General features: G+C 43.7%; 1 protein-coding gene across 2 annotated transcripts in view; it reads right to left on the reverse strand.

Moving 5' to 3' along the window:
* The window catches only part of DDX21 (DExD-box helicase 21), a 156,898-nt gene that overhangs the window by 87,835 nt on the left and 46,450 nt on the right, over nt 1-22,613 (reverse strand). For both annotated transcript variants that reach the window (XM_029609157.1, XM_029609156.1), the window contains exons 6-7: nt 17,324-17,509; nt 11,384-11,529 (exon numbers count right to left, since the gene is read on the reverse strand). In XM_029609157.1, the coding sequence (XP_029465017.1) occupies nt 11,384-11,529; nt 17,324-17,509 (332 nt within the window). The remainder of the gene's footprint in view (nt 1-11,383; nt 11,530-17,323; nt 17,510-22,613) is intronic.

Below are 22,613 nucleotides of genomic sequence, written 5' to 3' on the forward strand. Positions count from 1 at the left end.
GAGATTGAACTCTGGGTTGGGGGGGGGGGGGGGGGGGGGGGGGGGGGGGGGGGGGGGGGGGGGAAGGGCGGTAGCAGCAATGGATGGGAACTGAACATGAATAGGGGGGCAGGGAGAAAGCTAGAGGGAAGAGAGTGAGAGTGTGCAATGACTACCTCTGCTGTGTGCAAATATGCCTAGTTACAGCCTAGATTGTCATATGCCTGGAGAAAAGGAGAGATGCTGCCTACCTCTGAAATGTAACACTAGAAGAGACTGGTGGTGAAAAGGAGAGGGTGTTTAGGAAGAGCAAGCCTGCATGGATATGGGGGGGGGGGGGGGGGGGGGGGGGGGGGAGGAAACTGATAGGAACAAGGGGGAGGTTGAGAGAGAGTTGGCCCTGAAGTTCTATACACCTTCACAGACTCTATGGGTATCAATTCAAGGCCTTCCCGACATTCCATCCTACAAGCATGTCCACCTAGATGAGCCATGTAAGCCTCTTCAATTGCCATCCCCTGCCTGTGGATCATTTTGCCTGTTGAGTTATGATTGATAAAAAAGCCAAAGTTGTTCAAGAAGGCGCTTAAGACCTATTTTTTTCCAACTCACCTTTCATGATCATATTTAATCTTTTTAAGTACCATAATGTATTTTGTACTGTACAGCTTCTGTTATTGTGAATATTTTATTATGTACCCTGTCCTGAACTATGGCAGGGCAGGCAATAAATAGTTTAAATAAATAAGGAGGGAGGGACACCCACATAGGTTCCTCAAAAGGTGAGGTTCTTGATGGACAACCCAGTTGGCTATTTAAGCAAGCATATCACAAAGAGAATCAAGAGTTGAACCCAGGGAACTGTTAGTTGCGGTCAAGCAAACACCCACACAAACACACTCCTTCCTTCTTAAAGTGTGTCTCCTCTCCTATATTCTAATCTCCACCTTTATCTTAAACTTCAAAGAACTAAAGTTAAGTAACACCAAACGTTTAGCAGAGTTAGAAATCCTAGACATAACTTATAACACTCACCAAATAGTACTTATTATGATATAATGTTACAGTATTTTTGATGGCACCTGTGTAAGAGTTAAAATTCCAGACACTTTATGCAACATAGTTTTTGTGCCTTATTGTGAACCGTTGTGATGGCTCCCGCTTAACGACGGTATAGAAAAGATAATAAATAAATAAATAAATAAAGTTATTCAAACATGGGGGGAGAAAGGTTTAATTAGCCTGGGACAATTTTTCCATGATAAGATGGCCCTTAGTTTTGTGGATTTAAAAACTAAGTATGAGTTGGGAGGAGAGGATTTTTATGCCTTTTTATAAATAAGGAATATTCTAGGGGATGTGGTGATAAATAGGGAAGAATCCAGAACCCAGAAGCCCTTTGTTTATGGAAGGGAGGAGTGAAGGGGTTGATCTTCAAATTGTATACCCTCCTGTTTCCAAAGTCTGGGGGGCAGGCCAGGCAAATTTCGGCTTGGGAAAAGGATTTGGGGGTTCCACTGGAAGATGCTCAGCTTTAGCAGGATGGCAAAGTGTTCCATTTCACCTGCCATCATAGAAAATAGCTTTTACTACCTTCAATGGTATTTAACATCAAATAGAATCCACAAGATGTATGTCTGTCCCGGATAAATGCTGGTGATGCGGTTCACAAGTTAGAACCTTCTACCACATATGATGGAGTGTGCCCAGATCCACTTGTTTTGGAATTTGGTGATGGGGGTAATTAAAGAAGGGGTGTAACTGGAGATAAAAAAAGATCCACAAATTTGCCTATTGTTTTATCTTGCCAAAGGGGTTGCCCCCAAAGAAAGTGAAAGAGCTTCTACAAGTGCTGGAGACTGCCAAGTATGAAATTGTGGCACAATGGAGGAGAACGATTGGCCCCACAAAATGGGTTTTTACTCTCCACATCATAAGAGTTTTTTTATATGGGGAAACAGACAGCCCTTAAGAATGATACGCTCGATCTCTATTTGCAGGTGTGGGATCCTTTCATTCAGGGGTGTGAAACACATGGTGTAAAATGATATGAGAGACTATTGATTGGCACAATTTCATCCATCTCAGTTGAATGTTGTACACTGGACTTTAAATGGTTTGAGGGAGAGGGTGTGGTAGTGGTGGTGGGGTTTCTTCTAATAGAGGTGGGGGAAGGGCTACTATAAATACTACAAAAACGTATCTCATGTTGATCCATATTTGTATGTTGTAATGTGGTGCAGTGTGATCACTTCAGATTATTTGTTTTGATGACATGCTTTCTTGGTTCAATAAAGATAAATTAAAAAAAAAAAAAATAGATGAGGTTCTTTGCTACCATGCATTCTGATTTTGTGATTCTTGGTGTGTGAAAGAGTGATCACTTCTGTACTGTGTATTGTAACATGAATTTACACATACACACACACCTGGTATCGTACTCTTGTAGAGCGAGGAAATTATGGATAATATTATTTAAATTTCATATACAAGTAAACATAAGAACCATATTGCAAGCAACTTTGCAGAAAAACATGGAATAAAGAAGAAATTTAAGTCTTATGGAAACAACTTATGCAGCACAGCATGCAAGAAAAGGACAGATTGAAATCACAATTAAGGCAAGAATACATGATATAATGTACTCCAATAGCCTATGAATAGCTTAATTGTGTAAGAAAAAAAAACATTTTAGTTACAATTTGTATAAACATGTTTTAATTATCTGGAGTCTGAGGAGGTGTAATTGATATTTATTAATTGGTGCAGAGTCCTAGTAGCCATATTGATCCTGGAAAAAAGAGTTTTTCTAGTTTGTGATACTCTTTAAAAGGCCAAAATAAAATGTGATAGTAAATGAGCTGTCAAGATCACAAAGATCCCTTCTTTACTCATTAAAAAAGGAATGTAATAATCTATGTTACATGTACCATCATATGCTGTGTGACAGGTAGCACAAACATAAAAAATGCCATACTGGGTCAGACCAAAGGTCCACCAAGCCCAGCATCCTGCCTCCAACAGCGGCCAATCCAGATCCTTCTTGCTCATAACAGGGGATAAGTAGTGCCTTCCCCAAGTCTTTATGGCTAATAGTGGTTGATAGCCTTTTCCTCGAAGAATTTGTCTAGACCCTTTGTAAAACCAGCTATGCTAATTGCTTTTACCATATCCTCTAGCAACAAGTTATACAGTTTAATTGTGCACTGAATGAATAAATACTTTCTCCACTTTATATTAAAAGTACTACCCATTAGCTTCATGGAGTGTCCCTAATGCTAATATTATTTAAAAGGTAAATAACTATTCCCTAGTTACTAGTTTCACCCCACTAATAATTCTGTGGCCTTCATTATATCTCCTCTCAGCCGTCTCTTCTCCAGGCTGAACAGCGCTAACCTATTTACTGAGTAAGCAACCCGGACTTCACCGTGGAGTAGTACTGCAAGAACAGGTTACACAATACTGCTTGTACAAATTTACTGTCAGTTTTTAAGAGACTGTTTAGATAGTAATGGACATAAAGGTGTGTACTGATGACCAAGTAGCAGCTTTGCAAATATCTTTCAGAGGTAACTCTCAAGGATGAGCAATAAAAGATGCCATAGCTCTTACTTGATGAACTTTAACTGAGTCTGTAATTTGCAGGCCTGCTGATGTGTAGCAGTGCTTAATACCATTAGCTATCCAATTAGACAATGTACATTTTGTGACTGCCATGCCAACGGCATAGGGAATGAAGAAAAGATAAACATACACACGGTTAATGTCCTTATTCAATAAACATACACACGGTTAATGCGACTCCAACATTGCTCTATGCTTCAACGGCAAGAGGAAATGTGGAAAAAAAGGATTTGCATCCACAAAAAAGCAGGGGAGTAGCTTGCTTGTTACGGCGGTTACTACCCCAAACCAAATAAGCCTGATACTTCACTTTCAATGCATATCCAGCATAGCTCTGCTTCAACGGCAGGGGGAATGAAGAAAAGATGATTTATATTCAGACAACTACCAACAAGGACTGACTTACATAATCTGGGTAAAACAAATAAGCATGGGTATAGCTTGCTTGCTATGGTGGTTATTACCCCGAATAAAGCCTGATACTTCACTTGGAATACATATCCAGCGCAGCTCAGTGCTTAAATGGCAGGGGGAATGAAGAAAAGAGGATTTATATTCAAACAACCAACAAGGTCTGAACTGCACAGGCTGGGTAAACAAGCGTGGGAGTAGCATGCTTACTACGGTGGTTACTACCCCAAACCAATTAGCTAGATACTTCACTTAGATGCAGCTCCAGCACTCCTATCTACATTGATGGCGGGGGTGAAAGGGAATTGGAACCAGAAAGTTACTTAAAAGGGACAAGAGTAACAGATAAGTTTGAAGAAATAAGTGTGAAAGCTTGCTGGGCAGACTGGATGGACCATTTGGTCGTCTTCTGCCGTCATTTCTATGTAAGTCTATTAGGATCATAGGATATGAAAAGCTGCAAAGTTTGGCAATGCAGCTGAAATGCTCTTTTGCAATCCAAAGTATGAAGAGTTTTCTCTCCTTCATGTGCATGTGGCCTCAAAGAAGGTAGGCAACATGGACTATTGACCTGGAAAGATAAGCTAACATTTGGGAGAAACTTCGGTTGACTGCGAAGCGCTACCTATTGTGAAAGAACTGCATGTATGGTGGATAATGAAGATAGCTTGGAGTTCGCTGACCCTTCTGGCCAATGTTTCTGTCACAAGAAATACCAATTTCCATATCACGAATTTGAGGGAAGCAGATTCTAACTGATCAAAGAATGGCTTCATCAACAGAGGATGACATTAAGATCCCGTGGAACTGAAGATTTCTGAAAGTTTAACATGCCATAAGCCTTTCATAAGTTTCAAAACCAATGGATGAGTTGAGATGGGTTTAATCATCAACTGTTACAAGTAAGCTGCCATGGAGCTAAGATGCACTCACAGAAGATGTAGCGAGGCCCAACTCAGACATGAAAAGCAAGCAGGTTAGTAATTGTTCAGGCTCGCAAGAAAACAGATCCAAAGATTTCTGATGACACTATCTGGAAAAACTTACATTTGAACTATAGGCCTTCTGGTTGAAACTATGTCTTCAATTTCCTTTGGCAAAGAGATCAGCAATTATTGAGGTTCAACATCCAAGCCATCAGGTTGAGGGATGGAAGATTTGGATGAAACAGTTCTTGCATCTGGAGTTAACAAGGAAAGACATGTCTCTAGATATAACAAGAAGATTTCTGGAAAGCTGTATGAGATATTCAAACTACACCTGCCTGGGCCATGCTGGAATTATGGGGATTAGACAAGCTTGATCCTGTAGTATTTTCTGTACTGTCTTGGTAATCAGCAGTATTGGTGAAAAGGTGTATAGGAGGTCTGGTTATAATTGAGCAGGAAAGCATCTTGAGCTAACCTGAGTTTGCTGGGAAGAATGAAACAAAAGTTTCTCTAGTTACCTGTTTTTTTTCCCAGTGAGAATAGGTTTACCATTGGTAGACTCCATAAGTCAAACAGTTCATCAGTTGTCGATTGTCATAGAGATCACTTGTGTGGATGGAAAACTGAGTCAATCCACCAACATGAAAAAGATCCCTGAAAGGTGGAGTTTTGTAGGACAGCTTGATGTTTGTCCACCCACTGCCAGATTTTTATTGCATCCTGGAAGAGGGTCCATGACCCTGTGTCTCCTTGTTCATTGACATAGAACACGGTGACTTGGTTGTTAGTTTCAGAATGCTCTTTCCCGGAGAAGATGTGTGAAAGTCACTAAAGTATATCTGATTGCTCTCAGTTCTAGTACATTTATCTGAAAGTGACTTTCCTTGAGAGACCAAGGTCCTTGGGGGTCGATGGGAGCCTATTTGGGTGCCCTATTCTTTTGTGGAAGTGTCCTTTGGTAGGGAAGAGGGTGAAGCTCTTTTTCAAAGAGCATGGGGGTTCAACCACCAGCATAACTCTTTTTCCTCAGATACTTGTATTGTAGTTGTCATCAGTTGAGTTAGCTAGTCCCTTTGATTGTGCAGACTCCACTGCAGATGACTAATATGGAGGTGGCTAATGGAACTATATGAATAGCCATCGCAATATGACCCAACACAATGAGTAATGCTCTGGCTGTTGAGTACTGTGAGGCGAGTAATTTGCGAATGAGCGATTTCATGGTGTTTGCTAATTCTGATGGCAGAGAAAAGTCTCTCCTGCAGGAATCTATCCATGCCCCGATGAAATGTATTCTCTGGGTTGGCATTAGGTGCGATGTCTCAAAATTCAGTAGAAATCCCAAGGTTTACAGGTAATTTACTGCCTTGTGCAGCGAGTGAACACTTCCTCCCTGGAGTTAGCTGTGACTGGCCATTCATCCAAATACAGGAAATCTTGGACTCATGATGCCAAAGGTGTGCTGCTATCACCATGAAGCATTTAGTGAAAATACTCAGAGTTGCCAACAGGTCGAAGGAAAGTACTGTGTATTGACAATGGGAAGAGTTCACCTGGAAATGGATGTAGAGCCAGTGGGAGGGATGGATAGGTATATGAGCATATGCATCCTTCAGATCGAGAGCACGCATCCATTCCTCTTTCTGGATGCAGAGAAGAATCATGGATAATTCTAAACCACAGGCCCCTACTACTCATGCTATTAGAACCCATTGAAGGGTCTCATGGACGACTGGCAGCTGGTGGACGTTTGGAGGAACCGTAATCCTCAATCTCGTTCCTACATATTTTACTCCACACCCTATGATAGTTACTCCCGTATTGACTATTTCCTGGTTGATAAAGTATTAAGTAATCAAGTCCGAAGAGTGGACATTGAATCCATCACCTGGTCCGATCATGCCCTCATAAGCTTAGAGGTCAATATGGGTAATAGAGATTCAGGTGATCGATTCTGGAAACTGAATGAATCTCTATAGCAAGATACTCAGTTTGTTCAGACGCTGGAAACTCAATTACAAGAATATTTCTCCCTCAATAGAAGCCCCTCTATATCTCCCAGTATACTATGGGACTGTTCGAAGGCAATAGCACTTGGGCTTCTCATATCAAGAGCAAAAGCATGCAAGTGCCAACAGTTCCAAGACAGAGTGGATCTTTTAATTAAGATAGCCCCACCTGTCCAAAGAACACATGAAAACTCAGTCGCAGACTTGTTATCATAAGCTTTTGGCCCTTAAATCAGAACTTTACCAGTTAGATAATAAGCAGCTGCTTCATACGCTAGAAATCACCAGGCAAATATATTATGAAGGAGGGGATAAGGCAGGATGGTTATTAGCCCAGCAATTAAGGACGAAAATATCACAGAATATTATTTCTAAAATCAAAGGCTCCACGTGGAAAATTTTGACAGACTCCTCGGAGATTAGGGAAGCCTTTTCTTATTTTTACAGAACGCTTTACAGTCCAGAGGAGACCATCCAAAATTCAACTATAGAAGATTATTTGAAGGATATTGACTTACCACGCCTTACCCCAGAGCAACAACATTCTTTGGAAGCTCCCATTACAGCTCATGAGATAAGAGTTAGTTATCAAATCCCTCAAACTGGGCAAATCCCCAGGCCTTGATGGCCTATCAGGCGCATATTATAAAGTGTGCTCAAACGATATTGGAACCATTAGCCCAATTTTTTAATAGTCTTCGGGAGGATGGGACTATAGGTCTTCAAGCCAATGTGGCAGGAATCATGGTTCTTGCCAAACCGGGGAGGGACCCAATTCAATGCAGCCTATCTCGCTTATAAATGTCGACCTCAAGATATTAGCCTGACTATTAGCCCTCAGACTTAATAAATTTCTTCCCTGTTTAGTATATACCGATCAAGTTGGTTTTGTTCCACAGTGTACGGCTGCCGATAATATCCGAAAGGTTTTAGACTTGATGTGGTGGGTGCGTGAGGAGGGGGAGCCAGCGGTGTTATCTATCGATGCTGAAAAAGCGATCGATTTGGTTCACTGGCTGTTTCTGTTTCTCATGCTGCAAAAGCTGGCATTTGGACCCTTTATTTATAGATGGATACAAAAACTTTATGATCACCCTCAAGCCCGGGTTAAGGTTAATAAGGGTAAGCTTTTGATATAGGTCGCGGCACTAGACAGGAGTGCCCATTATCCCCTCTACTTTTTGCCCTTTACTTAGAACCCCTCACGACCAGAATCCGCAATACAATGGACATTAAGGGCGTTATGCTGGGAGATAAGCATTACAAACTTTTGTTATTTGCTGATGACGTCCTTTTAATTTTAACTGATCCTGTTCATTCCTTACAGGGCATGATGCGGGAATTAAATAGTTTTAGTAAAGTTGCAGGCCTCAAGGTAAATCTAGAGAAGTCAGAGCTGCTTAACATTAATCTGAGTCCCTCGCCAGTGCAGACTATTGGGAGGAAATTTCCATTCAAGTGGGCCAAATCTCATATTAAGTATTTGGGTATTTTACTATCTGCCAGACTGAATGATTTGTTTTCCCTTAATTATAAACCACTGGTTGATAAACTTATCACTGATCTGAGTAAAATGGAACAAGAGTGCATTTTCTTGGCTCGGCAGGATCGCAATAGCAAAAATGACAGTATTACCAAAATTTCTTTGTTTTTGTCTTTATCGGTATATATTCCCTCGCCCATTTTACGTAATTGGCAGAAAAAAATTTTTGATTTTATTTGGAGGAGGCGCCCCCCCCAGACTGGCTAGATCGATGCTTTACTTACCAAAATTACAGGGGGGCATGGCAGTACCTAATCTACACTGGTATTATAGTGCATCCCAATCAAGAGTCATGTTGGATTTTCATCAACATGTAGCTCTGAAGCAATGGGTACAAATAGAGCAGGATGTTGTAGGCCCCCCATGGAGCTGACTGCTTTACCGTGGCAACCCCGTAACACTTGGCGCCCCATCCGGCGTATCCCCTGGTCGCTGAGAGTTACTCTGTGCATCTGGCGCATAACAGACAAAAGCTAGTTGGAAACCATCAATATTTTTACCAGTCTTCCCTTATGAACAATGTGCATTTACCCATTGGCTACCAAACCAATCACTTGACCTTATGGAGGGAAAAGGGTATTACCATTATAGGTCACTTGCTCACTCAAGGCAATCTCCTCCCCTGGGATTGGTTGTTTGATTTATTTCAGCTTGACCACCAAGACTTTTTGGCATATGCGCAAGTCTCACATTTTGTTCGCTGTATTCAACGCTCTAACTCCCTAAGGCCGGGAAGGTCATTGTTGGAGTCTTATACTATCAACAGTGATGTGCTTAAGGGATCCATCTCCAAAATTTATCAATTATTCTTTCCTTCCCAGGTGGAGCCCTGCAAGTATATTATCCAATGGGAAACCGACCTGGGTAGACAACTGGGAGTGAAAACCTGGGGGGGGGGGGGGGGTCGTCTCTCTAGCTCGACAGTGTTCTATATCCGCTCGATTACAAGAGAACTGTTACAAAATGCTCTATAGATGGTACCTTACCCCCGCCAAACTTCATAGGCTTTACACCCATGTCCCGGACACAAGTTGGCGAGATTGTGGGGCTCGTGGAACCTATATGCACATCTGGTGGGATTGTCCCTGACTTACACCTTTTTGGGATGCGATTTTTCAGTGGATGAGTGATATTATAGGTGTGCGTTTGCTCCTTCTACTGCAACAGCCTTGTTGAATATATTTCCCGAAACTATGGGCAAACCTCACCAAACATTTTGCACTCAATTGTTCATAGCAGCCCGTAGCCTGTTGGCACTTAAATGGAATTCGAATCAGCTGCCTAAGCTTAAAGATGTTATTGAAAAATTGCACTGATATTACAACTTAGCATCTCTAACCGCTACAAAACATCACAGACTAGCTTCCTTTCAAAAAAACTTGGCAACCTTTTTCGGATTATATTACACAATTGTGATACACACATTCTAGTGCTTCTTGGACACTGGTGACCTACACTCTGGGATTTAGAAGAAGAAATGGTCATGATGAATGGGGAGGAACATCACAAGCGTTCTTGATATTTCTGTTTCTGGATTGATTTAGAATGGAGAAATTTGCTTTGTTTTCTTTATGATGAACTCTGTCGTGTTGGGGAGGGGAGATCACTGCACTGTATATCATACATAATGGCTTGTATTAGATGTGATACTTTATATATGTTCAAACCTTAATAAAAAATTTAAATTAAAAAAAAAAACAAAAAAAAAACAACCAGAAAATGTCATAATGCCTCTGTATCGCTCCATGGTGAGATCGCACCTTGAATACTGGTGCAATTCTGGTTGTGGCATCTCAAAAAGGATATAGCTGCACTGGAGAAAGTGCAGAGAAGGGTGACCAAAATGGTAAGGGGCATGGAACAGCTGCCCTATGAGGAAAGGTTAAAGAAGTTAGGGTTGCTCAGTTTGGAGAAGAGATGACTGAGGGGGTATATGACAGAAGTCTACAAAATAATGAAAGGACATGAACAAGTTAATGTAACTCTGTTATTTACTCTCTCAGATAATAGAAGGATCAGGAGGGCACTCCATGAAGTTAGCAAGTAGCTCATTTAAAACAAATCAAAGAAAATTCTTTTTCACTCAGCGCATAGTTAAGCTCTGGAATTCAATGCCAGAGGAAGTGGTTACAGCAGTTAGTGTAACTAGGTTTAAAACAGGTTTGGATAAGTTCCTAGAGGATAAATCCATAAACTACTAATTCAGTAATTAATAAGCAATAGTACTTGTGATTTATCTGTTTGGGTACTTGCCAGGTACTTGTAGCCTGGATTGACCACTGTTGGAAACAGGATGCTGGGCTTGATGGATCCTTGGTCTGACCCAGTATGGTATATCTTATGTTCTTATGTTCATTGCCTCAGGTATAAACTTAGATTCTCTGTCTCCAAATATTTATTGGACCTGAATGTAAGTCACCTTGAGCTACTAATGAAAAGACGCAAGCTAAATTCAAACAAAATATACCACTTTTTTTTTTTTTTGGAAAGGAACAAAAATATCACAATTTGCAAAATGATACCATTTGGATGATATTTATAAAATGTTTTGGCTAATGAGATTATGCATACTGTTATCATTAGAAATGTTTACGAGAAAATTGGATAATTATGCAAGCATGCAAGGTATTTATGGATATGATTATTATGGCAGTTCTATGAGCTCTAGGTGAGGGACGGTTTCTTATATATTGTGATAGAATCTGTCACTGAGAAGAATCAATTGTATAGTCAAAAAGGCAGTTGAACTAACCATATGTGTTTTGTTTCTTAATTTACAGTCCTCATTATGCCACTCATCATGGGCAGGGGATGATGAAAGTTAGAGGTAGAAATATACAGTACCAACGTTGCACCCTAGAAGGGTCTGCTGAAAGAAGACTTACTTCCACAGTGGTGGCAGTTTTCTGCGTCTTCTTTCCAATTAGATCCACTTGCTCATAGCTCAATTTCATGTACTTTTTGGCAACATCATACACCCAATGAGGACAAGTTGCAGAAAACAGAAGTGTTTGCGGATTATCTTCTGAATCTGCAAAAGTAAAACCACCCAAATCATCAGTTCTTATACAGAAGTCCTGCCCTATAGGCAAGCTAAGAATCACAGTATGCACCAGGTGTCACAATAAACCTTGTTGCAAAAAAGACAGATAGATATATATATATATATATATACAGAAAACCTTAAATTAAAATAAGTATTATCAAAGCTGGAAAAAACAACTGCTATGGTGCTTCTACACACATATGGGAATAAAAAGCACTAAAATGTATCCAAGTCAATAAAAATTAGTACAAGCACCTTTTGCCCGGTTTACAGATCCAAGATAAAAACAGTGTTTTCTAGGTATGTCACAGCACGATAGGAAAGAACGCCTTGATGAAGCACTAGAAAGCTCGAGGTTGAATGGATACACTAAAGATCTGCTCGCCAAAGAGCAAGCCAAAAAATAAAAAATAAAAAAAATCAGTAAACCCTGCAAATAAAATTCCTCTTCCAAAAACCTATCCTAAGGAGGTAACCATCACAGCGAGTGGTAAATCAAGCAAACCAGAGACAGCTTTCACAGCATCACGAGTTAAAAGGCTCAAACAGGAATCTCCAACATAGACAATGGCTGCTGGCAAGGAAACAAACTGAAGCCTTGCTTACCATAACTTGAAGGAGCTGCAATCCTTACAGGTACTAATAATAGATAAAGTAGAGTTACTTTATGTGTAACAGGGTTTTATCTAAGGACAAAAGTCCTCATACAAGGGTTGTTCTGCCATGAATACTCCTGAAACGTTCCCATGGGGAGGCATGTACGTTTCACAACAGTTTCAGGAATCACATCAGTCTCCAAAGTGCCAGATTAACGATTCACCTTTGGTGCCCAGAAAGACATGGCCTCCTCTCAATCTTCCCAGTTTGTGCTGGCAACAGCACTTTTGAGGAGAAGCCAAACAGTAACATACATAGTAGCATCGTGGCCAAAAGGAGAAGACGCTCCAACATGGATATCACTGCCTCTATTTTTGCTTGAGAGGCATGTGGATAGACAATGAACATCTTAAGCACAAAATGGGGTAGGGGGAGAGGGTTCCCCGTCAAAGAGTCTTTGCATGTCTGCGTAACATAGTCTTCTTGGCCAGTCTGGGGCCACTAGAAGTACTAGCCCCCTGTGGTTTTCTATCTTGCGGATGATCCCGCCCAATAGTGGCCGCGGGGGGGGGAGGGGGGGCGGGGGGGGGGAAGGCGGTGTATAGCAGGTCTTCCTGTGGCCAGGTCTGGATGAGAGCATCGATCCCTTGGGATTGTGGTTCTCGTCTGCGACTGAAGAAATTGGGGACTCAGGCGTTGGACCAGGTTGCCAGGAGATCCATGGCTGAGGCTCCCCAGCAGCTTACTATCAACTGGAAGGCTGTGGACAACAGCATCCATTCCCCTGGGTCTAGACTATCTCTGCTGAGGTAGTCCGCAGTGACATTGTCTTTTCCCTCGATGTGTGGCGGCTGAGATCCCTTGTAGTTTTGCTTCCGCCCACGCCAATAGGGGATCTATTTCCAGGGACCCCTGTTGGCTTCTGGTTCCTCCCTGGCGGTTGATGTAGGCAACTGTTGTAGCGTTGTGCGACATGACTGACAAATTTGCCCTGGAGTCTGTGACTGAACCGTAGGCAGGCTAGTCTGAGCACCCGGGCTTCCAGTCAGTTGATATTCCACCCCGACTCTTCCTTGTCCCATTGCCCCTGGGCCGTCAGTTCCTGGCAGTGGGCTCCCCACAATCACTGGCTCGCATCCGTGGTGAGCAAGATCCAGGTCGGTGGGGATAGCTTTACTCCCTTGCTTAGATGGTCTTCTTGTAGCCACCATTGGAGCTGGTTCCGCATTTCCTCCGGGAGCTGGAGGCGAATGGAGTATTCCTGGGACCTCAGGTTCCATCGTGACAGTAGGGAGCGCTGTAGCGGTCGCATGTGAGCTCTTGCCCATAGGACCACTTCCAGGGTTGATGTCATCAGGCCGAGGACTTGGAGGTAGTCCCATACTTTGGGGCGGAGACCTCCTAGCAGGTTTCGCAATTGGTTCATCAGTTTTCTTCTCCTTGTAGGGGGAAGAACGACCTTGTCTTGTTTGGTGTCAAACCGGACTCCCAGGTATTCTAGAGATTGGGAGGGCTGCAGACAACTCTTGTTTGTGTTGACGACCCACCCGAGGTTCTCCAGTAGAGTCTTGACTCTGGTGGTCGCCTGATGACTTTCCTCTGGAGATTTTGCCCTGATCAGCCAATCGTCCAGATATGGATGTACGAGGATTCCTTCTTTCCTCAGTGTCACCGGCACTACAACCATGATTTTGGTGAACGTCCAGGGGGCTGTGGCTAGCCCGAAGGGTAGCGCCTGGAACTGGTAGTGGTGGTCCAGGATTGTGACGCATAAGAAGCGCCGAGGCTCGTGATGGACTGGGATGTGCAGGAAGGCTTCTGACAGGTCCAGGGATGTAAAGAATTCTCCCGGCTGTTATCGCCCTTATGTCCAAGCGCAGGGTTTCCATGTGGCAGTGTGGTACCCTCAGGTAGCGGTTGTCCGACTTGAGGTCCAGTATGGGCCGGAACATTCCCTCTTTCTTGGGGATGATAAAACAGATGGAATAGTGCCCAGTATTTTGTTGTTGCGTGGGCACCGGCGTTATGGCCTTTAGGGCGAGTAACTTGGCCAGTGTGGTTTCCACTGCCGTCCTCTTGGAGAGTGTGTGGCAAGGAGATTTCACAAATTTGTCTGGAGGGATGTTGTGGAAGTCCAGATAGTATCCCTCTCGAATGATAGTTAGGACCCACTTGTCTGCTGTTATCTCGACCCGTCTTTGGTAGAATAGGGCAAGCCTGCCCCCTATGGCTTCTTCCTGTGGATGGGACGGCTGATTCTCATTGTGGGGTGCGGCTGGGGCCTGGGCCAGAGCCAGCTCCCCTCTTGTTGTGTTTGTTCTGAAAGGAATGGCCCCTGCCTGCGGGGCGAGGTGCTTGATATGTAGTCTTGTAGGGTCTAAAACGCTATGACCCTCTGCCCTTAGGTAACTGGGGACAGGGGCATTGGCTTCTTTTGTTCTTTCTTCTTTGGTTTGAATACTCTAACGCTGTGCAAGCGTGTATAGAGTCCCGAACTGCTATGGAGACAGAAAATACTGAAGAGCAGAGCTTCCTGCACGGGTATATGTACTGGTGCTGACATCAGATTGAAATTTGACTCCGTCTCCAACTGCTATCAGGAGCACACTATGCCCATTGGTCCTGAGTCCATCTGCTACACACTAGGAAATCTGGACTTTTTTCTTTTTGGGACAGGATAGGGGTCACAGCATCTCCAGGTAGATCTCCCTTCTTACACTTGCTTTTCTTAACCAAATAGATTTTGTGCATCAAAAGCTCAAACTCAGAGGAAAATGGTTCATTGCTCTCCATCATCCATAATCTGATCCACAAAGGTCTCTCCTGACTCCAAATGCTGTGCAGTGGCCGCCACCCCCCACGCCACAAAGGACAACTCTGGAGAATCTGTGCAGGCCTCCTTCGAAGCTCCCTGCAGCATGGAAGAAACCAAAACGACCGCCACTGAAGCCCTGCCAGTTTTCACTGGTAGAGCCTGCCTCGTGACCTAGCTGCTGCTTCTTTAAATTCTGCAGTCAAAAGAGGGTCCCCAGAGAAGTCCTTTCCACCTTTGAAGCCAGAATCTTAGTATGGCAGCCTCCACATGCAAAGCACTGTTTCCTAGACACTCCTGGAGCAGCCATCTTCGAGTCTCATGCAGCAAAGCACAGCAGTAACCTGGGCTGAGATAACTGTGGAGAGGGAGAGAGTTAACTAAATATTTCCAGCCCAGCCCCATAGGCAGGACTGCAGGCAAAGCTATCCTCCTGTTGCCTCCCCTGGCTGACACCAAATGCTGCCTCAAGCTACCCTTTTTTTTTGTAAACTTCATAAAAGGAATTAAATCCTTAAAAATCCAGCAATAAGAGACAAAAACTGTTTTATTTTCCCTTAGTGAATTCTTCTGATTCTAGGAAGGCAGTTGTTTTCAGAGAGGGAGAATAGGACCAAGAATGAGAGAGCCAGCAGCACTGCCTATGAGACCCTCCTCGCTTACCACATACAAGCTTGATAAGGGCCACCAAACCCCTCCTGCTTGACTTCTCAACAAGAGGGATAGCCCAAGACCTAACAACTCTGGGAGCAATTTTCCTATATAAATCAGTCCGACTGTAGGATGGACTCCTCTATCAGCTGCTGGAGACAGAATACGGAGACACTCCGGGTGGCACAGTGCCTTAAGTACCATTAATACAGAGAAGCTTTTATTCTGTCTCCATCCGCTGGTAGGGGGAAAAATATAACATCCGCTGGCTAGTTTCTGGCAATGAAGCACCTAAAAAACATGAAACAATTTGCTCAGTCCATGAAGGATGAAAGTGACTGTGAATAATAATACACACATTTGAGGATCCTACAAGTTTTTATGTATTCTCTTTCAAAAACAAAATGGGGACTTGGTGATTTATAAGGAGACAGGGACAGTGAGATTTATCTACTTAATTCCTGGCTAACTATAATGGATATCTGGATTTGTACCATTATTATAGGTTATTGATTAGAAATGGCCTAACCACAGAAAAATGTGCAAGTTATCTGAGAGACTTAGGAAGAATTACTGCAAGTTGGTTAATGTGAAGCTTGCATAAATTTGAGAGTTACAAGTCTGTAGACACGACCATACAATAAACAAATTACAACAATATTTAAGAAAGCAGCACCAACAGTAAAATGTACACGCTAAAGCATTGAGACATGTGCAAGTAAGCAGTTAGAGTGGTAATAATAACCCAAGACACAGCGAGAGTAAAGAAAACCAGAAATATTTTACTCTCAGTTAGGTAAAGCAGAGTCCCAGGTTAGATGAAAAGCACCACTAGACTGACCCTCCACCATAGTCACGGTCTAATGAACACAAGGATGGACAACTAGAGGAAAACAAAATCAGAATCCCTTCAACTGTTAACTGTGACCATGTTTCGCCACGAAGGCTGCATCGGGAGGGACAGTAAAAATGTATAATTATAAGCTGATAGTTTTATTTGAGATTTTGGATTTCTGCATCAATCAAAATGAATGACTTCTATGAAATATATTATAAGGACTCACTTACAGTGTTCATGGCTCTCCCTTTCGTGCTGTTACACTACAGAGCGTGTTCTGTTATCTCCGTTGTTCCTGTGGCTCACACAGTCTCGTCATCAAGAGAGAGGCCCCTGCTGCTGCTATAGCGGATGTCATGCACATAATTATGATGTCCATTCGGCATCAACAGGCCAGACAGAATGTCAAATTTTAAAAGGTATATGGGTCTAAAAATTGATGTTGGGTTGGTTTTGACCCACACATACGCACACCCCCCGCCGCTGTAGAGCCTCTATACAAATGTAAACATCTTCCACTGAGTTCTTGTGAAAGTTAATGGGCATGAGGAGAATGCATTGTAGTAATTCGGGTCTATTTGGTAATCTGGCAAACATATACCAATTTATCATTTAAATGTGAACTAATGAGTGTTGCCATCATATGGCTTCAATAGAGAATATGGAGATGAAGATATGAGAACACAAAAAATCATGGAGATCATCTGTAGGACAAGCTAAGAGAGGGAGAGCAAAGAACCACAGAGCCACAAGACAGAAAACAATACCACAACCTTACCTCAAAATGGCTGAAATCAGGGCATTAGTGTTAGCAAATGTAGTCTAATCCTGTTAATGATGAATATTCAGGATCAGCAACTAGACATGCATCCTGAGGTTACCTTTCTTGTAAGCCGCTGATAAAATTTCTTCAACTTGTTCAGCAAAGCCCATGTCCAGCATCTGGTCAACTTCATCCAAAACCACATGCTTCAGCTGAGAGAGGTCTAACTTGTGGTTCTGAAGGTGATCTTTGATGCGACCTGGGGTCCCAACCAAGATGTCAATCCCATTCCGAATACTATCAACTGAAAAAATAAAAGTGAGAAGCAATCTGTGCAAAAATTCAGAAATTATATGCATCATAAATCAATCTGTGCAAAAATACAGAATTATATGCATCATAAAGCAATCTGTGCAAAAATACAGAATTATATGCATCATAAATACAAGCAATTGCACTGACAAGGTGTTACACGCACCATCATTATAACACACATGCACACTTGTGTTGGCAGCATGTTATATGCAGCGACTGTAATATGTTATACACCAACACTATATTTTATTTATGGGATATCTGATATAGAAAAATTGGTTCTTACCTGTTAATTTTGGTTCCTGTAATACCACAGATAAGTCCAGATCAGTGGGTTATTCATCCAGTTCAGCAGATGGAGTCAGAGAACAAAACTTTGAGGTGCTGCTACTTAACAGAGAGAGTGCCACCTGCAGGACCTCAGTATTGACCTGTACCCAAGCCAAGATACTTTAGAAACCCCTTCACACAGACATAGGAAACTAAAGGCTGGATACCCCTGAACTATAATCCTTGTTCGTCAAGAATCAAACAAGACAAGGAAATGAATCCCGTAACTGCCCTCTAAGAGAAAAATTCTATACTAAACACAAAACTTAACAGAAAATCAGTCTTTAAGCTTCAAAAGGGAGGGCTTCTGGACTGATCTGTAGTATTTATTACAGGAATGAAAATTTGCAGGTAAGAACCAATTTTCCTTTCCTCAACATACCCAGATCAGTCCAGACCAGTGGGATGTACCCAAGCACCCCTAAACCAGGCAGGACCCTGAAAGACTGGCACATAAGACACTCTCCCCAAAGGACAGCTCATCCTGCGCCCTGACATTCAGACGATAATGCCTGTTAAAGGTATGAATTGAGGACCACACTGCTGCCGTACAAAACTCCTGTGGCGACAGATGTTAAGGAAAGACAGAGAGGACAGAAAAGAGGGAGGAGTGGCTCTTTATGTCAGAAACTATCCAAGCATCTGAGCTGCAAGGAAGATGGGGCAAAGAAGAAGCACTATGGGCCGACCTAAAAAAAGATGATGGGACATCCATTTTTTTTATTGGAGTTGTTTACAGGCCTCCAAATCAATTGGAAGAACTTGACAGAGATCTGGTTGAAGACATCCAAAAGATTGGAAAGAAAGGAGAAGTGGTGATTGCTGGAGATTTTAATCTGCTGGATGAAGACTGGAGAATCCCTTCTGCAGAATCTAACAGTAGTAGAGAGATAGTGGATGCCCTGCAAGGGGCTCTGTTCAAATAAATGGTAATGGAACCCACGAGGGAGGGAGCTATACTCGATTTAGTGTTCACTAATGGAGATAATATCTCTAATGTCGAGGTGGGTGCCCACCTCAGCACCAATGATCATCAAATGGTATGGTTTCATATCACAAATAGGATATGGAGAAGAAGCACGAAGACCTGAGTTTTGCAGTTCAAAAACACGGACTTTAATGAAATGGGAAAATACCTGCAGTTAAAACTAGAAGGCTGGGAGAACAAGATAGAAGTGGAACAACAATGGACCAAACTAAAAGGAGCAATTACCAAGGCAACTAATCTATATGTTAGAAAAGTAAAGAAAAGTAAGAGAAAAATGAAACCTATCTGGTTCTCAAAGGAGATGGCCGACAAAATGAAAGCTAAAAGAACAGTACTTAAGAAATATAAAGGATCCCAAAGGGAGGAGCACAAGTAAGAATATCTGGTGGAACTGAGGGAGACAAAGAAAGTAACCAAGACAGCAAAAAGTCAAGCAGAAGAAAGGATTGCCAAAGAGGTAAAGTGAGGTGACAAAACATTTTTCAGATACATCAGAGAAAGGAGAAACGTTCAAACTGGTATAGTGAAATTGAAAGGTGAAAAGGATCAATATGTGGAGAGAGACTAAGAAATGGCAGAAATATTAAACGAATACTTCAGTTCTGTGTTCACTAAAGAGGACCCTGGAGAAGGACCGTCGCTAGTTAACAAGAAACTAGAGGGGAGTGGAGTAGATGTAACTCCATTTATAGAAGAGAATGTATGGGAAGAGCTAGGAAAACTAAAAGTGGACAAAGCCATGGAGCCTGATAATGTTCATCCCAGGATACTGAGGGAGCTCAGAGATGTGCTGGTGGGTCCGCTGCGTGACCTGTTCATGCCGTCCTGCTGATTGATGTATGCCACAGCCGTTGCATTGTCTGAGTACACTCAAACCATGCGACCCTGGACCAAGGGCAGAAGAACCTCCAGGGCTCGATGGACCACCCTTATCTCAAGGAGATTGATGGAACAGAACTTCTTCTCCAGTCGCCACAGACCTTGCACCGACCGGCCCAAGCCCACTGCTCTCCAGCCGGAGAGGCTTGCATCCATGGAGACCACCACCTAGTCCGAAGGCTCTAGATCCATCCCCTTCTCTAAATTGGGACAAGACAGCCACCACAAGAGACTGGACCTGGACTCCTGAAGCAGAGGCAAAGGAAGATGAAACTCCTCCAAGCAGGAACTCCACCTGGAAAACAGCACACGTTGCAGTGGTCTCATGTGCATGAACGCCCACGGGACCAAGTCCAACTTGGATGCCATGGATCCCAGGACCTGTAAATAATCCCACACTTTGGGCACCTCCAGACGAAGAAGACGCTTGACCTGAGACTGCAACTTCGACATCCAGTCTGCTGCCAGGAAAATCCTGTCTTGCTGAGTGTTAAAGTAGGCTCCTAAGTAAACCAGCGAATGAGTCAGTTCCAACTGACTCTTTTGCACATTAATAACCCAACCAAGAGACTACAAGGTGGACATCACTCTTCGGATGGACTTCTCTCGAACCAACCAATCGCCCAGATATGGGTGGACCAAAATTCCCTCCCAGAGAAGAGCCGCAGCCACCACCATCATCACCTTGGTGGATGTGTGGGGCGCTGTCACCATGCCAAATGGGAGGGCTCTGAACTGAAAATGTTGACTCAACACTTTGAAGCGAAGAAACTTCTGATGTTCCTGCTGAATGGGGATGTATAGGTACACGTCCGTCAGGTCTAGAAAGGTGAGAAATTCTTCTTTGTGAACTGCTGCCATTACGATACGCGGCGTCTCCATGCGAAAGTGTGGAACCCGCAGGAACAGATTCACTTTCTGCAAATAAAGAATGGGCTGAAAGGAGGAGTCCTTTTTCGGCACCACAAAGTAAATGGAATACCTTCCCTGACCCAGCTCCTCCAGAGGGACAGGAACAATGGCCTTTAGGGCGAGCAGCCTTTGTAGTGTCCCCAAAACAGCCTCCCGCCTGACATGTGAAACCACATGGGACTCCACAAAGAACTCCCAAGACGGGCACAAAAAATCTAGAGCATAGCCCTATCACCTCCAGCACCCAATGGTCCGAGCTAATATTTTCCCACTCTTCATAGAAGCTGGACAATCTGCCTCCTACAGCTTTTCTATGGAGGCGAAGTGACCACTGACTCTTCCTGAGTGACCTTCACTCCTAATGCCTCCAGTACCTGCGGGATGAGGGGGCACAGTTCATCCCTTTTAAACAGACACACTACCCATGGATCATCTCCCTCCAGGACCGGGAACTCATTGGGATCAGGGTCATCTTTTGCCCTGTCTGAGTTAGGGATCGGCGGCGCATCCAAGTCAGCTCCTGCATTGAGTGGGTCCAACTGGGACTGATCCAAGTCCTCACGTCTCTGGCACTAGCCTCTGTAGCCGCATGGTGCAAACCCAGGCGCTGAAGAATATCGCCAGTCCCCCGAGAGCCACTTTAAATTTTTTAGCCGCGGGGGCCTGCAGGCAATCCCTTGTTCGCCTTCTTCCTCCACTTCTCCTAGCCAGGTAGGCCTTATGGAGGAGGAGAATCAAATCCTGGGAAAAATCCTCCGATTCATCTTCCCTCAATCCCTTGGGACTGTCAGCCACCTTACTCTCCCCCTTCTGAGTCATCCTGCCTGACCAGGGAAAGAATCGCCCGACCGCCCTCCAGTCTCCTGCACTGCCTCCCCAGTGACAATGGGAATAGACCTGCTGACCTCCTGCCACGATTTCATGCATGACTGAAGGAGTCTTCCTACCCCAAAATGCACACTAGGTGGAGGAAACCCAAGTTCAGACCTGCTGCCGCTGAGCCACACACACAGCAGGAGATCATTTTAGTTTTTGGCTCCTCGTCTCCTGATTGTGCCCCGCGACGCTTCCCCACGAGGCCTCCCACATTGCGCCGCGCGCCGGACTTGGGCCCACCAAGCCACCACTGGGAATGAATGCAATCCCCACCGGGGAGTTCCCAGGAACGCTGACACCCACCAGAGCACGCTGGCCCCACCAGAGCACAGGACTACACAAGAAACAAGGCACTGTGGTTCCCTCCCGGCACTAGCGTCGCAATCGACCATGAACCCCCGGAGCCCCGGGTTACCAGCCAGGCGACTGCCGCTCAGTCCTGCACCTCCCTGCCCTGGCCGACCGCTCCCACTGACTAGGCCCTCTCCGCCGAAGTTCCTGCTAAGCTCTGCTCTTCTTGTATGCTACTGTTTTTGTTTTGTTTTTTTAAAACAACTTAAAGAAACTTTATTAAGTGGGTACTTCTCTGTCCAGAGGAGGGGCGAGAAGGGGCCTTGGAGGGTCAAGGGAGCCAGGACCCCTGGCTATTGGACCATCCGGTACGCTACAGGCAAACTCAGTCAGGGGTATCCAAACCCCCTGGCGGCGCGGCTCCATCTGAGGGATGGCCCATGAAGATGCCTAACACCCTCAGGGAGCGTCCGTGATCTGGAACCTAAAACTACCGCAAAACAAAAAATGTTTCCTTTTTTTTTTTTTTTTTTTTTAACTAAGAGGCCGAGCACACCATTTAACACGCAATTGGCCGCTAGTTTTCCACCAGCGTCTATTACCCCTTATACTGTAAGGGGTAATAGCGCATAGAAAACACGCTGTTAACCCCCCCAAAACTAATAGCGGTCATCACAAATTTTACTCTCAGAAATTAACGCCTGCCTAAGGGCAGGCACTAAGTTCTAAGAAACCCTGAAAATATCTGCTTTTCTGTACACTTAACTCGGAGGAACCAAAAATTAAAAATAAATAAAAAATCTGCCCGCCGGTTGGC

The sequence above is a fragment of the Rhinatrema bivittatum genome, chromosome 7, assembly GCF_901001135.1.
Source record: "Rhinatrema bivittatum chromosome 7, aRhiBiv1.1, whole genome shotgun sequence".
In the NCBI taxonomy this organism is placed as follows: Eukaryota; Metazoa; Chordata; class Amphibia; order Gymnophiona; family Rhinatrematidae; genus Rhinatrema; species Rhinatrema bivittatum.